The sequence below is a fragment of the Rana temporaria genome, chromosome 1 (genome assembly GCF_905171775.1).
Source record: "Rana temporaria chromosome 1, aRanTem1.1, whole genome shotgun sequence".
Taxonomy (NCBI): Eukaryota; Metazoa; Chordata; class Amphibia; order Anura; family Ranidae; genus Rana; species Rana temporaria.
The window spans coordinates 670,224,948-670,244,217 of NC_053489.1; the positions used below are offsets into that span (position 1 = coordinate 670,224,948).

The window sequence follows — 19,270 nt, forward strand, 5'->3', positions numbered from 1 at the left end:
CGTAACGTAAATCGGATACGTTATGCCCGCGCAAAGATACGCCGCTGACTGAGAATCTGGCCCATACTGTTTGGGAGTTATAAGTAATTTTTTAGCACAAAAATACTGATTTCAACTTGTAAACTAAATGTGCCACAAAAAGCCTGGTCGGCAAGTAGATAATGCCTACCACCGTGCTGCCACATACACTATATTGTCTAAAGTATTGGGACGCCTGCCTTTACACGCACATGAACTTTAATGGCATCCCAGTCTTAGTCCGTAGGGTTCGATTTTGAGTTGGCTCCGCCCTTTGCAGCTATAACAGCTTCACCTCTTCTGGGAAGGCCGTCCACAAGGTTTAGGAGTGTGTCTATGGGAATGTTTGACCATTCTTCCAGAAGTGCATTAGTGAGGTCAGGCACTGATGTTGGGAGAGAAGGCCTGGCTCACAGTCTCCACTCTAATTCATCCCAAAGGTGTTCTATCGGGTTGAAGTGCAGGCCAGCCAAGTTCTTCCACCCCAAACTCTCTCATCCATGTCTTTATGGATCTTGCTTTGTACACTGGTCCAATACATTTGGTGGAGGGGGGATTATGGTGTGGGGTTGTTTTTCAGGGGTTTGGTTTGGCCCCTTAGTTCCAGTGAAGGGAACGCTTAAGGCGTCAGCATACCAAGACATTTTGGACAATTTTATGCTCCCAACTTTGTGGGAACAGTTTGGGGACGGTCCCTTCCTGTTCCAACATGACTGCACACTAGTTCACAAAGCAAGTTCCATAAACACATGGATAAGGGAGTTTGGGGTGGAGAAACTTAACTGGCCTGCACATCAACCCGATAGAACACCTTTGGGATGAATTCAAGTGGAGACTGCGAGCCAGGCCTTCTCATCCAACATCAGTGCCTGACCTCACAAATGCACTTCTGGAAGAATGGTCAAACATTCTCATAGACACACTCCTAAACATTGTGGGTGGCCTTCCCAGAAGAGTTGAAGCTGTTATAGCTGCAAAGGGCGGAGCCAACTCAATATTGAACCCTACGGACTAAGACTGGGATGCCATTAAAGGCCTGGTTCACATCTAGGCATTTTTTAGTGCATTTTCAGTTTTGCAGGAACACACTGCAGTCCATATAACATGGTTTCCTATGGGTCACATCTGTGCATTTTTTGGGCCAGGGACTGGGACTTTTTTCTGTTTTTTGGTTCATAGACTTTAATGGATCAAAAACACGTATTGAAATATGCAAAATGTACCTGGAATATGTAAACTGCAACCTGCATAGGTGTGAACCAGACCTAAGACTGGGATGCCATTAACGTTCATGTGCATGTAAAGGCAGGCGTCCCAATACTTTTGACAATATAGTGTATATGTGTATGGAAAGAGCTAAAGAGTTACCCACCTTTTAGTATTTTAATAATTTTGTACATCATTTTTTTTTTCTTTTACATTTTTTTTTTAACCACTTCCCGCCCGGTCAATGGACAATTGACGTCCGGGAAGTGGTTGTGAAATCCTGACTGGATGTCTATTGACGTCCTGCAGGATTACATGCTGGCGCACGCCCGTGGGGGGCGCGCAGCGCGGCGATCAGTGATGCGGGGTGTCAGTCTGACACCCCGCATCTCCGATCTTGGTAAAGAGCCTCTGGCTGAGGCTCTTTACCACGTGATCAGTCGTGTCCAACCACAGCTGATGACGATGTAAACAGGAAGACCCGTTGATCGGCTCTTCCTCACTCGCGTCTGACAGACGCGAGTAGAGGAGAGCCGATCGGCGGCTCTCCTGACAGGGGGGGTTTGCGCTGATTGTTTATCAGCGCAGCACCCCCCCCCCCCTCGGATGCCAACACTGGACCACCAGGGAGTGCCCCCCGGTTGCCAAATGGAGCAAAAAAAACAAAAAAAACAAACAAAAACAAACAAACAATAAAACAAAAAAAATAAACACAATCGATGCCAATCAGTGCCCACAAATGGGCACTGACTGGCAACATGGGCACTGGTTGTAATGATGCCCAGCAATGCCATCAGTGCCACCCCTCAATGTCCATCAGTGCCACCCAGTGTCCAACAATGCCACCTCTTAGTGCCCATCTATGCCCAGTGCCCACCTATCAGTGCCCATCTGTGCCACCCATAAGTACCCATCAGTGCCACCCATAAGTGCCACCCATGAGTGCCCATCAGTGCCGCCAAAGAGTTCCCAGTGCCGCCTATGAGTGCCCGTCAGTGCCGCCTATGAGTGCCCATCTGTGCAGCACACCAGCGCCACCTATCAGTGCCCATCAGTGCCACCTCATCAGTGCCCATCAGTGCCACCTCATCGGTGCCCATAATTGAAGAAGAAAACGTACTTATTTATAAAACAATTTAACAGAAAAAAATAAAAACGTATTTTTTTTCAAAAATTTCAGTAGTTTTTTAGTTGTTGCGCAAAAAATAAAAATCGCAGAGGTGATCAAATACCACCAAAAGAAAGCTCTATTTGTGGGAACAAAATGATAAAAATTTCATTTGGGTACAGTTTAGCATGACCGCGCAATTGTCATTCAAATTGCGACAGCGCTGAAAGCTGAAAATTGGCTTGGGCAGGAAGGTGCGTAAGTGCCCGGTATGCAAGTGGTTAAATAAATATTCATGTAGGATGTGAATATTATGTATTCTTAGATCCAGCCAGCAGGTGAAGCTTGAGGCTCCTTTCATGTGTTTTCCAAAATCTCCTTACCTCCTGATAAAAACATTTGTTTGAAGAGCTCAGTAGCTCAAGTTGCAAATTACACTCCTCCTCCTCCTCCTCCTCCACCCTCCTTCCGTGGTACAGCCCTGACCAAGGTGTCAATGAGAGACAGCATGCCTGAAAGTAGATACTGTGGGCCGGATTCAGATAGAGATACGACGGCGTATCTCTGATTTCCGTCCGTCGTATCTCTGATTTCCGCCGGTCGGATCTATGATTCATAGGGCCAGATTCACGTAGCTCAGCGGATCTATAGATCCGCTCGATCTACGTGAATTAAGATCCGCTCCCGCAAGTTTAGGAGGCAAGTGGCTAATTCACAAACCACTTACCTCCAAACTTGCGACGGCGGATCCTAAATCCCCCAGCGGAATTCAAATTCCGTGGCTAGGGGAGTGTACTATTTAAATCAGGCGCGTTCCCGCGCCAATTTAAATGCGCATGCGCCGTCCGGGGAATTTCCCGTCGTGCATTGCTCCCACTGACGTCACTAGGACGTCAGTGGTTTCGACGTGAGCGGGACTTGCGACGCGCGTGTTCGTGAATCGGCGTACGCAAACAATGTTGGAAAATTCAAATTCGACGCGGGAACGCCGGCTATACTTAACATTGGCTGCGCCTGATAAAAGAAGGGGTAAGTATACGACGGGAAAGCCGCTACGGAAACGACGTAAGAACACTGCGACGGGTCCGCGTAAGTTTGTGAATTTGGGTATCTCGCTGATTTACATATTATTTATCGTAAATCAGCGGGAACGCCCCCAGCGCCATTTTTAAATTGAAAAAAAGATCCGACAGTGTAACACATTGTAACACTGTCAGATCTTAGCCATATCTATGCGTAACTGATTCTATGAATCAGGCGCATAGATAGGTCGCTTGCGTTCGGCTTTTTCCGGCGTATAGTTACCCCTGCTATGTGAGGGGTATCCTATGTTAAGTATGTCCGTCGTTCCCGCACCGAGTTTTGAATTTTTACGTCGTTTGCGTAAGTCGATTCAGAAACGAACGACCGCCCGGCGCATTTTTTTTTACGTCGCTTGCGTTCGACTTTTTCCGGCGTATAGTTACCCCTGCTATGTGAGGGGTATCCTATGTTAAGTATGGCCGTCGTTCCCGCGCCGAGTTTTGAATTTTTACGTCGTTTGCGTAAGTCAATTCAGAAACGAGCTGGACGTAAGTTACGCTCACGTCTAAACCAATGACGTCCTTGCGGCGGAAATTCGAGCATGCGCACTGGGAAAAATCGTGGACGGCGCATGCGCTGTTCGATCGGCGCTGGGACGCGACTGATTTAAATTGTACACTCCCCCTAGCCACGGAATTTGAATTCCGCCGGGGGATTTACGATACGCCGCCGCAAGTTTAGAGGCAAGAGCTTTCTGAATTAAGCACTTGCCTCAAAAACTTGCGGCGGCGGATCGTAACTCAGATAGGTCAGCGGATCTTTAGATCTGCGTAACCTATCTGAATCTGAATCCGACGCCAGCTCAGTTAGTCAGACTCCGGAAAAAAGAAAAACCCATCTTCATTGAGTCATAAAAGCAACATAACACCGCAGCAAGAAACTGTGGGGCATAAGAAAAATCTACGCGTTTCGTGCTGCATCAGCGCTTAACCACTTCCCGCCCCCGGCCTATAGCAGATTGACGGCCGGGAAGTGTTTCTGTTCTCCAGGCTGGACGTCATATGACGTCCAGCAGGATAAAATGCCGGCGCGCGCCAATCGCGTATTCGGCGTATCAGTCTGACACGCCGCATCTCCAATTGTGGTAAGAAGCCTCTGACAGGCGGTACTGATGGAAACTGATAGGTGGCATTGATGGGCTCTGATCGGCATGCACTGAAGGGCACTGATAGGCAACACTGATAGGCAGTACTCGTGGGCACTGATAGGCGGTACTTATGGGAACTGATAGGTGGCATTGATGGGCTCTGATAGGCATGCATTGAAGGGCACTGATAGGCAGCACTGATAGGCAGTACTCGCAGGGAACTGATAGGTGGCACAGATAGGTGGTACTAATGGGAAATGATAGATGGCATCGATGGGCTCTGATGGGCATGCAGTAAACGGCACTGAGAGGCAGCCCCGACAGGCCGTACTGGTGGGAACTGATAGGCGGCACTGATGAGCGGTACTGATGGGAACTGATATGTGGCACTAATAGGTGGCACTGATAGGTGGTACTGATGGGAACTGATAGGTGGCACTGATGAGCAGTGATAGGCGGCACTGATAAGTGACACTGACCAGGAGGCACTGATTGGCAGCACTGGTGGGACTACACTATTAATCAGGACCCTAATTATTACAAGCTGGTTATCGGCTTTCCTCTTCTCTCCTCATGCTGACAGCGTGAGGAGAAATTAGCCGATAACCGGCTTGTGTTGACATCCGTGATCAGCTGTCATTGGACACAGCTAATCACATGGTAAAGGGCCGCCGTGATTGGCCTTTTACTGCAATCTGTGATCAGCTGAGTCCTTGGGAAGTGCGATCGTAGGAGCATGTCAATAGACGCGCCCTCAACGCAAAGTAAGCCTGTGCTGTCGCCGTCATTGCGGGCGGCAAAGGGGTAAGCGATGAAGTAACACAAAACAAGAAGACTAAAGAGAGAACAGTTGGGGGCGGTACAAATGTGGCTCAACCAACCGCGGTGTTTTACCCCCCCCCCCCCCCCGTAAATAAGCCCTTATTACTCCTAATATGAATAATCTGTCCTCACAAATCTAATTCCCCATTGGGATCAAACATATTTCAATTACATTGTTATTATTATTGCTTGTTCCTGTCTGGCTGTGGAAAGTAGTTTCACGTCGCTCGTTCTCGGCCAGGAAAACAAAGCGGCAGCGATCGGTACATAAATGACGGCGGCGCTGGCGACTTCCAAAGACCTCATCCATAACTCAGCACTTAGCGGCTGGAGACGGCCCCCCCCCCCCCCCCGATCGATGCCATAACAATTTGTATCAGAGCCGGAAAGCTCAATACTCCATCTCAAGCGTTCGCAGCGCCTCGCCAAACAAATGACATTCCATTATTCAGAAACTCCAGGTAGCCGGCCGTTAACCCCTTCCTGGACGGGGCGCCGTTCCACTTCGTTCGCCGGGAGAAGAAAATCGCCGTTCCTTAGTTCTGATCTCAACGTCTGTAGATGTGTTGGCTAGATTCACGTAGATCAGCGGATCTTTAGATCCGCGTGATCTATGTGATTTAAGATCCGCTCCCGCAAGTTTGAGAGGCAAGTGGGTAATTCACAAACCACTTACCTCCAAACTTGCGGCGGCGGATCGTAAAACCCCCGGCGGAATTCAAATTCCGCGGCTAGGAGGAGTGTACTATTTAAATCAGGCGCCGATTTAAATGAGCATGCGCCGTCCGCGAAATTTCCCGGCGTGCATTGCTCCCACTGACGTCACTAGGACGTCAGTGGTTTCGGCGTGAGCGTAACTTGCGGCGCGCGGGTTTCTGAATCGGCGTACGCAAACGACGTAAGCTCCGTCGGTCGTATCTATGCGCCTGATTCATAGAATCAGGTTCCGCATAGATCTCCCTGTAAGTGACTTACACCGTCGGATCTTAGGCTGCAATTCCAGGCTGGCCACTAGGTGGCGTTTCGTTTTTTTTACGCGACAAATATGCAAATGAGGATTTCCGCCGATTCAGAAACGAATGACCGCCCGGCGCATTTTTTTTACGTCGTTTGCGTTCGGCTTTTTCCGGCATATAGTTACCCCTATGTGAGGGGTATCCTATGTTAAGTTTGGCCGTCGTTCCCGGGCCGAGTTTTGAATTTTTTACGTCGTTTGCGTAAGTCGTTCGCGAATACGGATGGACGTAATTTACGTTCACGTCGAAACCAATGACGTCCTAGCGACGCCATTTAGAGCTATGCACGCTGGGAAATTTTACGGACGGCGCATGCGCAGTTCGTTCGACGCGGGGACGCACCTGATTTAAATGTTACACGCCCCCTAGCCGCGGAATTTGAATTCTGCCGGGGGATTTACGATACGCCGCCACAACTTTAGAGGCAAGTGCTTTCTGAATAAAGGGCCGGATTCAGAAAGATGAGCGCATCTTTCTTCTGGCGTAACATATCTCCGATACGTTACGCCGATGTAACTTTGGGCGCAAGTTCTGTATTCAGAAAGAACTTGCGCCCTTAGTCTAATTCAAATAGGGATGTTGGGGGCGTGTTTTATTTAAATTTCACGTGACCCCGCGTTTTTGACGGTTTATTTTGAACGGCGCATGCGCTGTCCGTAAAATATCCCAGTGTGCATTGCTCCAAAGTACGCCGCAAGGACGTATTGGATTCGACGTGAACGTAAATGACGTACAGCCCTATTCGCGAACGACTTACGCAAACGACGTAAAATTTTCAAAACTCGGCGCGGGAACGACGCCCATACTTAACATTAGCTACGCCTCATATAGCAGGGCTAACTATACCCCCGAAAAAAGCCGAATGTAAACGACGTAAAAAAATGCGCCGGCGGGACGTACGTTTCTGAATCGGCGTAAATACCTAATTTGAATATTCCTCGCGTAACTATACGGAAGGGCCACCTAGCGGCCAGCGTGAATATGCAGCCTAAGATACGACGGTGTAAGACACTTACACCTGTCGGATCTTAGGGAAATCTATGCATAACCTGATTCTATGAAACAGCCTCATAGATACGACCGGCGGAACTCAGAGATACGACGGCGTATCAGGAGATACACCGTCATATCTTGTATCTGAATCTGGCCCATAGCACTTGCCTCAAAAACTTGCGCCGGCGTAACGTAAATCAGATAGGTCAGCGGATCTTTAGATCCACGTAACCTATCTGAATCTAGCCCTATGTATTTATTATTATTTATTTAGTTAGTTATTTTAATTACTTTTTTTTTTTTTGACTAATCAATTTTTTTATTTTATTTTTTGTGAACATTTGGTTGCTGTTATTGGTTATTTGATAGAATTGTTCTTAACCACTTCAGCCCCGGAGGATTTGGCTGCCAAATGACCAGGTCATTTTTTGCGATTCCACACTGACAATTGCGCGGTCGTGCGACGTGGCTCCCGAACAAAATTTGCGTCCTTTTTTTCCCACAAATAGAGCTTTCTTTTGGTGGTATTTGATCACCTCTGCGGTTTTTCTTTTTTGCGCTATAAACAAAAAAATAGAGGGGCAGATTCAGGTACCGCTGCGCACTCCTTACGGAGGCGCAGCGTCCCGTTTTTGCCCTGCGCCCACGCAAATTAACTGCGCTACGCTTCATTCACGAAGCAGTAGCCACATCATTTGCGTGGGCGCTCCTCAAAAATGCCCGGCGTAAGGGCGCTTAATGTAAATGATCCCGTAGGGGGCGGGGATAATTTAAATTAGGCGCGTTCCCGCGCCGAGCGTAGGGCGCATGCTGCGTCTGGAAACTTTCCCGACGTGCATTGCGGCAAATGACGTCGCAAGGACGTCATTTGCTTCAAAGTGAACGTAAATGGCGTCCAAGTACTTCTCTGTATCTGGATGGGGGTCCTCAGTACTTCTCTGTATCTGGATGGGGGTCCTCAGTACTTCTCTGTATCTGGATGGCGGTCCTCAGTACTTCTCTGTATCTGGATGGGGGTCCTCAGTACTTCTCTGTATCTGGATGGGGGTCCTCAGTACTTCTCTGTATCTGGATGGGGGTCCTCAGTACTTCTCTGTATCTGGATGGGGGTCCTCAGTACTTCTCTGTATCTGGATGGGGGTCCTCAGTACTTCTCTGTATCTGGATGGGGGTCCTCAGTGCTTCTCTGTATCTGGATGGGGCTCCTCAGTACTTTTTTGTATCTGGATGGGGCTCCTCAGTATTTCTCTGTATCTGGATGGGGCTCCTCAGTACTTCTCTGTATCTGGATGGGGCTCCTCAGTACTTTTTTGTATCTGGATGGGGCTCCTCAGTATTTCTCTGTATCTGGATGGGGGTCCTCAGTACTTTTCTGTATCTGGATGGGGGTCCTCAGTACTTTTCTGTATCTGGATGGGGCTCCTCAGTACTTCTCTGTATCTGGATGGGGGTCCTCAGTACTTTTCTGTATCTGGATGGGGGTCCTCAGTACTTTTCTGTATCTGGATGGGGGTCCTCAGTACTTCTCTGTATCTGGATGGGGGTCCTCAGTACTTCTCTGTATCTGGATGGGGGTCCTCAGTACTTTTCTGTATCTGGATGGGGGTCCTCAGTACTTCTCTGTATCTGGATGGGGGTCCTCAGTACTTCTCTGTATCTGGATGGGGGTCCTCAGTACTTTTCTGTATCTGGATGGGGGTCCTCGGTACTTCTCTGTATCTGGATGGGGGTCCTCAGTACTTCTCTGTATCTGGATGGGGGTCCTCAGTACTTTTCTGTATCTGGATGGGGGTCCTCGGTACTTCTCTGTATCTGGATGGGGGTCCTCAGTACTTTTCTGTATCTGGATGGGGGTCCTCGGTACTTCTCTGTATCTGGATGGGGGTCCTCGGTACTTCTCTGTATCTGGATGGGGTCCTCAGTACTTCTCTGTATCTGGATGGGGGTCCTCAGTACTTCTCTGTATCTGGATGGGGGTCCTCAGTCCTCCTAGGCTTTCTCTGCAGAGGTTCCGATGTTCTCCTGTGTTTGTGCGCAGCTGAATCAAAAAAAAACAATGGTTCACTCAATCAGTACATCTTCTTCCAACCTGCATCCTCCGGGAGATGTACTCATTGTTTGAATAAATAATCGATTTTTTGGATTCAGCAGTAAGTGCGGCTCTATCTTGCTTTCATTTTGGTGTATACATATGGGATGGATCCATGAGGAGCCTCAAGCACCTGCGATCAGTAGTTGAATGTAACTAGGGCCAAGAGCAGGGCTGTCTTAATGCATGGGCACCCCTGGGCATTGCCCAGGGGCCCCAGTTGCATGATAATCTTGCATTACATCATACTTGCCAACGGTCCTGTATTTGCCGGGATAATCACACTTTTTAGTAAGCAGTCCCGGGACGGCCCAGGCGGCGTCCCAGAACTAGAGTGCCCACGTGTCCCGGATTGCCCGGGACTGTCCCACAATTGACATGTCTGTCCTGGGTCCTGGACACCCTCATTCCGGGACAATACAATGTCCAGGGATGAAATAGAGGACACAGCCACCCCCTACTAACTAATAACTACATTTGGTTGCTAGGGCCGACGCTGACTTTGCATCTTGCAACCAGTGACAATTTACTCTCAGACAGTGAGGCCGGGAGCGAGGCCTGCGCCTAGTGCAGCACTGCTGTCCCCACCCACCTCGGCACCTCCTCCTTCTCCGGCACCCAGTGGCAAGCAGCAGGGACTGGTGTGATCTTCACTCTCCAGATAGTGACGCCACTCCTTTCCTTCTACGCACGTGGCTCATGCAGAGGGAGTCACAGCAGCACTGCATTTGGTGGCAGACTATGCGTGGCAAGCGGCACATTCACCTGACAAATAACCTGCTGCCAAATTCCCCATCAACCCCGAGACTACATTACCCACCGGCCCTCCCCCCTCATCTTTTTTTGGGGAAGGTGAGAGAGGGGGTGTGTCCCTGAATGGCAGTTTGGAAAGGTGGTCACCCTACCCAGAACCTGTATTGTGCCCTCCTGACTACCCTTGTACTCTGCCCTTCTGCACCCTCCTTGTAGAGGAGAAATGAAGCTACATGTGTGCCAAGTCCGGGAGATCAGGCGCAAAAAGTTGACTCAAGTATAAGCCGAGGGGGGGGGGGGGGGAGGGGGGTCATTTTCAGCACAAAAAAATGTGCTGAAAAACTTGGTTTATATTCGAGTATATACGGTAAATATCTGTTTTAGGGGGACATTTGTTCATGATATGTTCCTGTACATTGAATATTATACTTTATATCCTTTTTATAGATGACCAATGATGAGATGTGTGAAATTTGCGAAGTGTGGACTGCTGAGAGCCTCTTTCCATGCCGGATCTGTTCTCGGGTCTTCCACGATGGCTGTCTGCGCCGGATGGGCTACCTGCTCGATGACAATGCACTTGAAGTCACGGAAATGGCACATACAGAGACAGGATGGAGCTGTTATTATTGTGTAAGTAGGCCTTGGATTTCTAGTACATCATCAGGACTTTGGTCTGACATAATTTGATTTTATTTCAAAGGCTATTGTTATTATAGGCTGCCCTTGAAAAATAATAAATAGACTAAGGAAGCATGGGCATCCACTGAATTTTTTTCAGAGGGGGGGGGGCTTTGGCAGCGGTGATACACAGTTGCATTTTACCCTTTCTTCAACCGCTAGCGGGGGTTAAAAGCGCCCCCCCCCACACGTTAATATGGAAAAACACCCCGCTGTGCCCCCTGCATCTTTCAATATCTCTTTGTCACTACTGTGTACCCCCTCTCCACAACTGCACCTCTGGACCCCTTTACATTACACAGCACCCCACAGCTCTGGACCCCTTTACATTACACAGCACCCCACAGCTCTGGTCCCCTTTACATTACACAGCACCCTGCACCTCTGGACCCCTTTACATTACACAGCACCCTGCACCTCTGGACCCCTTTACATTACACAGCACCCTGCATCACTGGACCCCTTTACATTATACAGCACCCTACACCTCTTCACCCCTTTACATTACACAGCACCCTGCACCTCTGGACCCCTTTACATTACACAGCACCCTGCATCACTGGACCCCTTTACATTACACAGCACCCTGCACCTCTGGACCCCTTTACATTACACAGCACCCTGCACCTCTGGACCCCTTTACATTACACAGCACCCTGCACCTCTGGACCCCTTTACATTACACAGCACCCTGTACCTCTGGACCCCTTTACATTACACAGCACCCTGCACCTCTGGACCCCTTTACATTACACAGCACCCTGCATCACTGGCCCCCTTTACATTACACATCACCCTGCACCTCTGGACCCCTTTACATTACACAGCACCCTGCACCTCTGGACCCCTTTACATTACACAGCACCCTGCATCACTGGACCCCTTTACATTACACAGCACCCTGCACCTCTGGACCCCTTTACATTACACAGCACCCTGCACCTCTGGACCCCTTTACATTACACAGCACCCTGCACCTCTGGACCCCTTTACATTACACAGCACCCTGTACCTCTGGACCCCTTTACATTACACAGCACCCTGCACCTCTGGACCCCTTTACATTACACAGCACCCTGCATCACTGGCCCCCTTTACATTACACAGCACCCTGCACCTCTGGACCCCTTTACATTACACAGCACCCTGCATCTCTGGACCCCTTTACATTACACAGCACCCTGCACCTCTGGACCCCTTTACATTACACAGCACCCTGCATCACTGGACCCCTTTACATTACACAGCACCCTGCACCTCTGGACCCCTTTACATTACACAGCACCCTGCACCTCTGGACCCCTTTACATTACACAGCACCCTGCACCTCTGGACCCCTTTACATTACACAGCACCCTGTACCTCTGGACCCCTTTACATTACACAGCACCCTGCACCCCTTTACATTACACAGCACCCTGCATCACTGGCCCCCTTTACATTACACAGCACCCTGCACCTCTGGACCCCTTTACATTACACAGCACCCTGCATCACTGGCCCCCTTTACATTACACAGCACCCTGCACCTCTGAACCCCTTTACATTACACAGCACCCTGCACCTCTGGACCCTTTTACATTACACAGCACCCTGCACCCCTTTACATTACACAGCACCCTGCACCTCTGGACCCCTTTACATTACACAGCACCCTGTACCTCTGGACCCCTTTACATTACACAGCACCCTGCACCTCTGGACCCCTTTACATTACACAGCACCCTGCACCTCTGGACCCCTTTACATTACACAGCACCCTGTACCTCTGGACCCCTTTACATTACACAGCACCCTGCACCTCTGGACCCCTTTACATTACACAGCACCCTGCATCACTGGCCCCCTTTACATTACACAGCACCCTGCACCTCTGGACCCCTTTACATTACACAGCACCCTGCATCACTGGCCCCCTTTACATTACACAGCACCCTGCATCACTGGACCCCTTTACATTACACAGCACCCTGCACCTCTGGACCCCTTTACATTACACAGCACCCTGCACCTCTGGACCCCTTTACATTACACAGCACCCTGCACCTCTGGACCCCTTTACATTACACAGCACCCTGTACCTCTGGACCCCTTTACATTACACAGCACCCTGCACCTCTGGACCCCTTTACATTACACAGCACCCTGCATCACTGGCCCCCTTTACATTACACAGCACCCTGCACCTCTGGACCCCTTTACATTACACAGCACCCTGCATCACTGGCCCCCTTTACATTACACAGCACCCTGCACCTCTGAACCCCTTTACATTACACAGCACCCTGCACCTCTGGACCCCTTTACATTACACAGCACCCTGCACCTCTGGACCCCTTTACATTACACAGCACCCTGCACCTCTGGACCCCTTTACATTACAAAGCACCCCTTTCCCTTAAAACACTACACTATATTGACAGTATATTTATTTCAGGTCTAAAAAAATGAATCTTTTGGAATGAGGGACAAATGGATTTGATTCCAGAAGAGGGACAGGCACTCTAAATAAGGAACAACTAGAGGGGAGGGGAGCGCTGCAGTCACCGCTTAAATCGGCCCCAGGGCCAGTTCGGCCCTGCTCCTGGCTCTCTCTGGCGATTCCAGGGGGGGGGGCAAAAGACCCCCCTTGCCCTATGGAGCAGACGCCCATGTAAGGAAGGGAGTTTAACAAGACACAAGGCCACTCACTAAAATTAGAAGAAAAGAGGGTTAACCTTAAAATGCATAGAGGGTTCTTTACCGTAAGAGCGGCAAGGATGTGGAATTCCCTTCCACAGGCGGTGGTTTCAGTGGGGAGCATTGATAATTTAAAAAAAACTGTTACATAAGCACCTGAATGACCACAACATACAGGGATATACAATGTAATACTGACATATAATCACACACATAGGTTGGACTTCATATATTTTTTCAACCTCGCCTACTATGTAATATTTATGAAAAGTAAATAGTGGCCCAGATTCAGTAACGATTTTGCCCTGCGCCCCCGCAAATTTAAGCCGCTGCCCTCGATTCACGGAGCAGTAGCTCCGTAAATTGCGAGGGCGTGCCGGCAAAATTGCCCGGCGTAAGCGCGCGCAATTTAAATGATCCCGCAGGGGGCGTGGATCATTTAAATTAGGCGCGTTCCCGCGCCGATCGTAAAGCGCATGCGCCGTCGGGAAACTTTCCGGACGTGCATTGCGGCAAATGACGTCGCAAGGACATCATTTGCTTCAAAGTGAACGTGAATGGCGTCCAGCGCCATTCACGAATCACTTACGCAAACGACGTGAAATTCAAATTTCGCGACGCAGGAACGGCGGGTATACTTTAGCATTGGCTGCCCCTACTATTAGAAGGGGCAGCCTTACGCTAAACACGCCGTACGGAAACGACGTAACTTGCGTACGCAGGGCTCGCGCAACATTGTGAATCGGCGTTAGTATGCAATTTGCATACTATACACTGAGCACAATGGGAGCGCCCCCTAGCTGTCATCGCAAGAATGCAGCCTAAAATCTGCGTGGCATAAGAGCCTTATGCCACGCAGATTTTAGGCTGCAGTCGGCGTTACGATGTTCCTGAATCAGGAGCATTCGTAACGCCGGCGCAAGCAAGCAATTGCCCGGATTCAGAGAGCAATTGCGCCTGCATATGGTTACGCAGGCGCAATTGCTCTCTGAATCCGGGCCAGTATGTTTTGCCTGAAAATTGGGTTACAAATAGCACATCATTGTTCTGTTGAGTGAAAATGCTTTCTGTATGGGCAAAGTGTTTAGCAATGAGGCGCTTTAGACCTGTATGGAGTCTAGACATTACCATTGGGTCAAACATAATATACAGTACATGCAAAGCGTATAATAGGGCGCATACAACATGGCCTTTGGAATGAAGTGTTGGGGATCGGGGAACATACAGCATGATATATAGTAAGAATGAGGCGGTGTGGAATAAGGAACATACAGCCTCACATTTGGAACGAGGCAGTGTGGAACATGGATTGTACAGCATGGCATATGGTATGCTGTGGTAGGGAATAGGTTAATGTATAGAAAACATCGGAGCACTAACAGACCTCCTCAGCGTGGCACGTGATGACGTCTTCGCTCTACGCATTTCGACGTAAGGTCATTGGGCCATATTCTGAGAGAAGTTACGATGGAGTATCTCAGGATACTCCGTCGTATCTCTCTTTTTTGGCCCGCGTATCTATGCGAGTGATTCTTAGAATCATTTTCGCATAGATACGCTTAAGATCCGACATGTGTAAGTCACTTACACTGTCGGATCTTAAATGTTATTACCCAGCCGGCCGCTAGGTGGCGTTTACGTTCAGGTCTCATTTGTTTATGCAAATGAGCCTGATTGTTATGTACTGGAACGTACCTTGTAGCCAGAGCCTAGTGTGCAGGAGGAGGCCTCTCTTACAGCCCCGGCTCTGGAGCTGCTGGAGTTGGGACAGCAAGCTCGGGAGCACGGCGAGGTAGGAGTGCCTGGTGATGATAGCAGCTCGGCAAGGTTGGTGGTCCTTCGGGACGGTGGTTGCAGGAGACAGCGTCTCTGGAGCTGGCACAGGCACTGGATAGCAGGAGCTGGTGAAGCAAACCGGGTTAGCAGATAATCAGGTGGGTTAGGCAAGCGTAGTCAGATTCAGGCACAGGGTCTGGTAACGGTGGGCAGGAGAGCAGAGCGGAGTCAGAGCAAGCCAGGGGTCGGAGTGGAGAGGGTCGGATGGTCAGACGGAGCCGGGTCGGTTTGAGGTAACAGGTTACAACAGGTCACAAGTTTCACAGATACAATGCTGCAGATCAGACAGCAAAGTGTCACTGCAGCTGCTTGCTTTTTAAAGGCTGAGTGGCGCATTAACGTGCACGCACGCGTTCCCGCCGTCGTGCACATGCGCGTGTAGTAGGCGCATGCGCGCGCATACGAGGGCGCACAGATGCGCGCATTTGGCACATATCCGTGTGCATGTGGGACGCGCCTGCCCACATGAATAGGTGATTGGTGCTGATTCTGACCATCAGTAAGTGTGCGCATGCGTGCACGCCGGAGCCTATTGGCAGGTCCCTGACACTGATACGCCGATTCCCGAACGAATTTGCGTCGCGTAACCATCGCTAATGTCGCTTGCGTAAGCGTAAGGTTACCCCTGCTATATGAGGGGTAACCTTACGCCAGTCCCACGTACGCCATGTTAAGTATGGCGTTGGGTCCGCGTCGTCTTTTCCCATCGGGTACGTCGTTTCCCTAAGTCGTTCTTGAATACGACTTTACATCAATGACGCACACGTCGGCGTCATTGACGTTTTACGCCGAGAACTGGAGCATGCGCACTGGGCTATTTTAAGCCCGGCGCATGCGCAGTTCATTCAAATCGGGGGCGCGCTTAATTTAAATACAAGCCGCCCCCTTGGATTTACGCGGGGATACGCCGGGCCAATTACACTACGCCGCCCCAAACTACGGAGCAAGTGTTTGGGGAATATACCACTTGCTCCTGTAGGTTGGGGCGGCGTAGTGTAAATGGCTTACGCGCCGCCCACCTATAAAGTACAAGAATCTGGCCCTTTGTCAGGGGTTGCTCAGTCTAGTCGGCAATGGAGTAATTCCACTCCCTTTCCTGGCAGCTTCGAAGCATCAAACAAAGGCCTTCTGCTGTGTTTTCATTTTGGAGTCCTGAAGTGCTTCTGAGGTTCTAAACCTTTTTCATTATGCAACACCGCCCTGCTGCAAAGCATTCTCTGTATATATTGTGTTTGCAGCGGCTCCCCTCCCGGCTGCCAGTAAGTTATTAATTATGCACAATGGTATAGAACTTGAAGGTGGCAAACACAGCACTTTTAGGTCAAACTTACAGCAAAAACCACACAGCTACATGAAAGCCGAGCACCTCCAGAGACCCGATAGGATGAATTTCACCCTCAAACACCCAATAAAAGAAAACAAGCAGAAAGAGACACATTGATCGCTACCGCGCAACCGCCAGCAAGATCCGCACTCAGCTTTTCAAAGTCGTCTAATAAAGATACAGCGCGCTCCCTCCGTCTAATTTTATAACCACAAGGCGTCGGATGAGATGTGAGAGAGCAGACCCACAGAAAGCCCTGCTGGGATTCATCCCTGAATTCAGGTTCAGCGAAGGCCGGAGCGGGGTAATGTGCGCACAGACGCAGAAATAAAATCCCGCCGCTCGTCCAAAAGCAAAGAGAGCGTGTCTGCACAGAACGGTCTCAGCAGAGGATAATTCCACGATGGCTGTGAGAGCTGAACGGGAACGATGAGGTGTCAAGTGTTACAAGAAAAAAAAAAAAGAAAATGTTCTTTCTACTGAGAAATCTTACTAAGCATGTTTAAAGGGAAACATCTAGGAGTGTGACTGTCTGTATGTCAGACACTGCAATCTGTATTTCTGCTGAACAACTGGTATTGTCATAGCTCCCTACTGTCCCTGATTTGGAGGGACTGTCCCTGATTTGGAGAAATGTCCCTCTGTCCCTCTTTGCCCCTCATGTGTCCCTCATTTTGGTCTGATCCAAGTAGTTGTATAACTAATGCACTTTTTATCTTTCAAAAAGTGTTTCCCGTTGCTAAACCCTTTATCCAAATTTTAAATTGCTGCATTTGTAAATTTTAAAAGCCAATATAAAGGAATAGTAGTGGTAAAAAAAAGGCCTTGTGGATTTAATTAACCTTTTTTTGGGGTTAATTCACCTTTAAGGGGGTGTGGCAATGGACGTATTGGTAGTAGGTGTCCCTCATTCCCATCTCAAAATGTTGGAAGGTATGGGGATGGCCAGATCTGCTTAGCTACACTCAGGAAACTGAGCCAAGACTATATATGACTTAAAGAGAAAGTAAACCCTGATTAGTTTTACTTCCTCTTTGTTTCCCTGCAAAGGTAAAGCATAATGGGTTACTATGCGTCGCATAGTAGCCCATTATGTGTCACTTACCTGAAACCGAAGCCTGCGTTGTCCCCGATTTCCTCGCTGGCTGGAAGCGTCCATTCTTCACCGCTCTTCCTTCCGGGGCCGCAAACTCCGGCTCTGTGACTGGTCGGAGTCGCGTGACGTCGCTCCCGCGCATGCGCATGGGGGCCGCGAGTCACGGCATGACCCCATCTAGAAGCAGCACAGCGTGCCCCTTCTAGACTGTGCATGCGCCGATGACATCGCCGTACGCGGAAGACATCGCCGTACGAGGAAATTGTAAATATCTCCTAAATCATGTAGGTTTAGGAGATATTTCCAGCACCTACAGGTACGCCTTAATGTAGGCTTACCTGTAGGTGAAAGTTGTCTGTAAGGGTTTACAACCATTTTAAGATTTATTTAGAGCGAAACAAAACACATCCAAAAACCAACATACAGAAAATACAGCCAACGTGAAGATACAAGTGAACCATAACCCAAAGACAAAATACCTAACAAGCAACCTAACTGAGCAACAGAAATCTTTACTAGCAACTAGGGATGAGCCGAACACCCCCCCCCCCCCCGGTTCGGTTCGAACCAGAACTTGCAAGCAGGCAAAAAATTTGTGCGAACACCGTTAAAGTCAATGGGTCACGAACATGTAAAATCAAAAGTGCTAATTTTAAAGGCTTATATGCAAGTTGCCTATATGCAGTTGCTTATATGCAATTGCCATTAAAAGTGTTTGGGGACCCGTGGTCCTGCCCCAGGGGACATGTATCATTGCAAAAAAAGTTTTAAAAACAGACGTTTTTTTTAGGAACAGAGATTTTTCTAAAATAAAACATGAAAAATGAAATATTCCTTTAAATATTTTGCCTGGGGGTGTCCTTAGTCTGCCTGTAAAGTAGTGCATCTTTCCTGTATTTAGAACAGTACCACAGCAAAATGTCCAGAGACAGAGATATAATTTTGCCCCTGTACAAATCATTAGTAAGACCTCATCTGGAATATGCAGTTGAGTTTTGGGCACCAGTTCTCAAAAAGGACATCGGAGAACTGGAGAAAGTGCAGAGAAGGGCAACCAAACTGATAAGAGGCATGGAGGATCTCAGCTATGAGGAAAGATTAGAAGAACTAAATTTATTCACTCTTGAGAAGAGGAGAATAAGGGGGGATATGATCAACATGTACAAATATATAAGAGGTCCATACAGTGAACTTGGTGTTGAGTTATTCACTTTACGGTCAACATTGAGGACAAGAGGGCACTCTTTACGTCTAGAGGAAAAGAGATTTCACCTCCAAATACGGAAAGGTTTTTTCACAGTAAGAGCTGTGAAAATGTGGAATAGACTCCCTCCAGAGGTGGTTCTGGTCAGCTCAGTAGATTGCTTTAAGAAAGGCCTGGATTGAGTACTAAGATTTGTAGGTAAAGTTGATCCAGGGTAAATCCGATTGCCTCTCGGGGGATCAGGAAGGAATTTTTTCCCCTGCTGTAGCAAATTG

The 19,270-nt window shown here is 48.9% G+C and overlaps 1 protein-coding gene across 1 annotated transcript in view; it reads left to right on the plus strand.

Moving 5' to 3' along the window:
* PHF24 (PHD finger protein 24) overlaps positions 1 to 19,270 on the plus strand; it is a 226,792-nt gene that overhangs the window by 128,595 nt on the left and 78,927 nt on the right. The window contains exon 3 of the mRNA XM_040335603.1: positions 10,623 to 10,808. Coding sequence (XP_040191537.1) covers positions 10,623 to 10,808 — 186 coding nt within the window. The remainder of the gene's footprint in view (positions 1 to 10,622; positions 10,809 to 19,270) is intronic.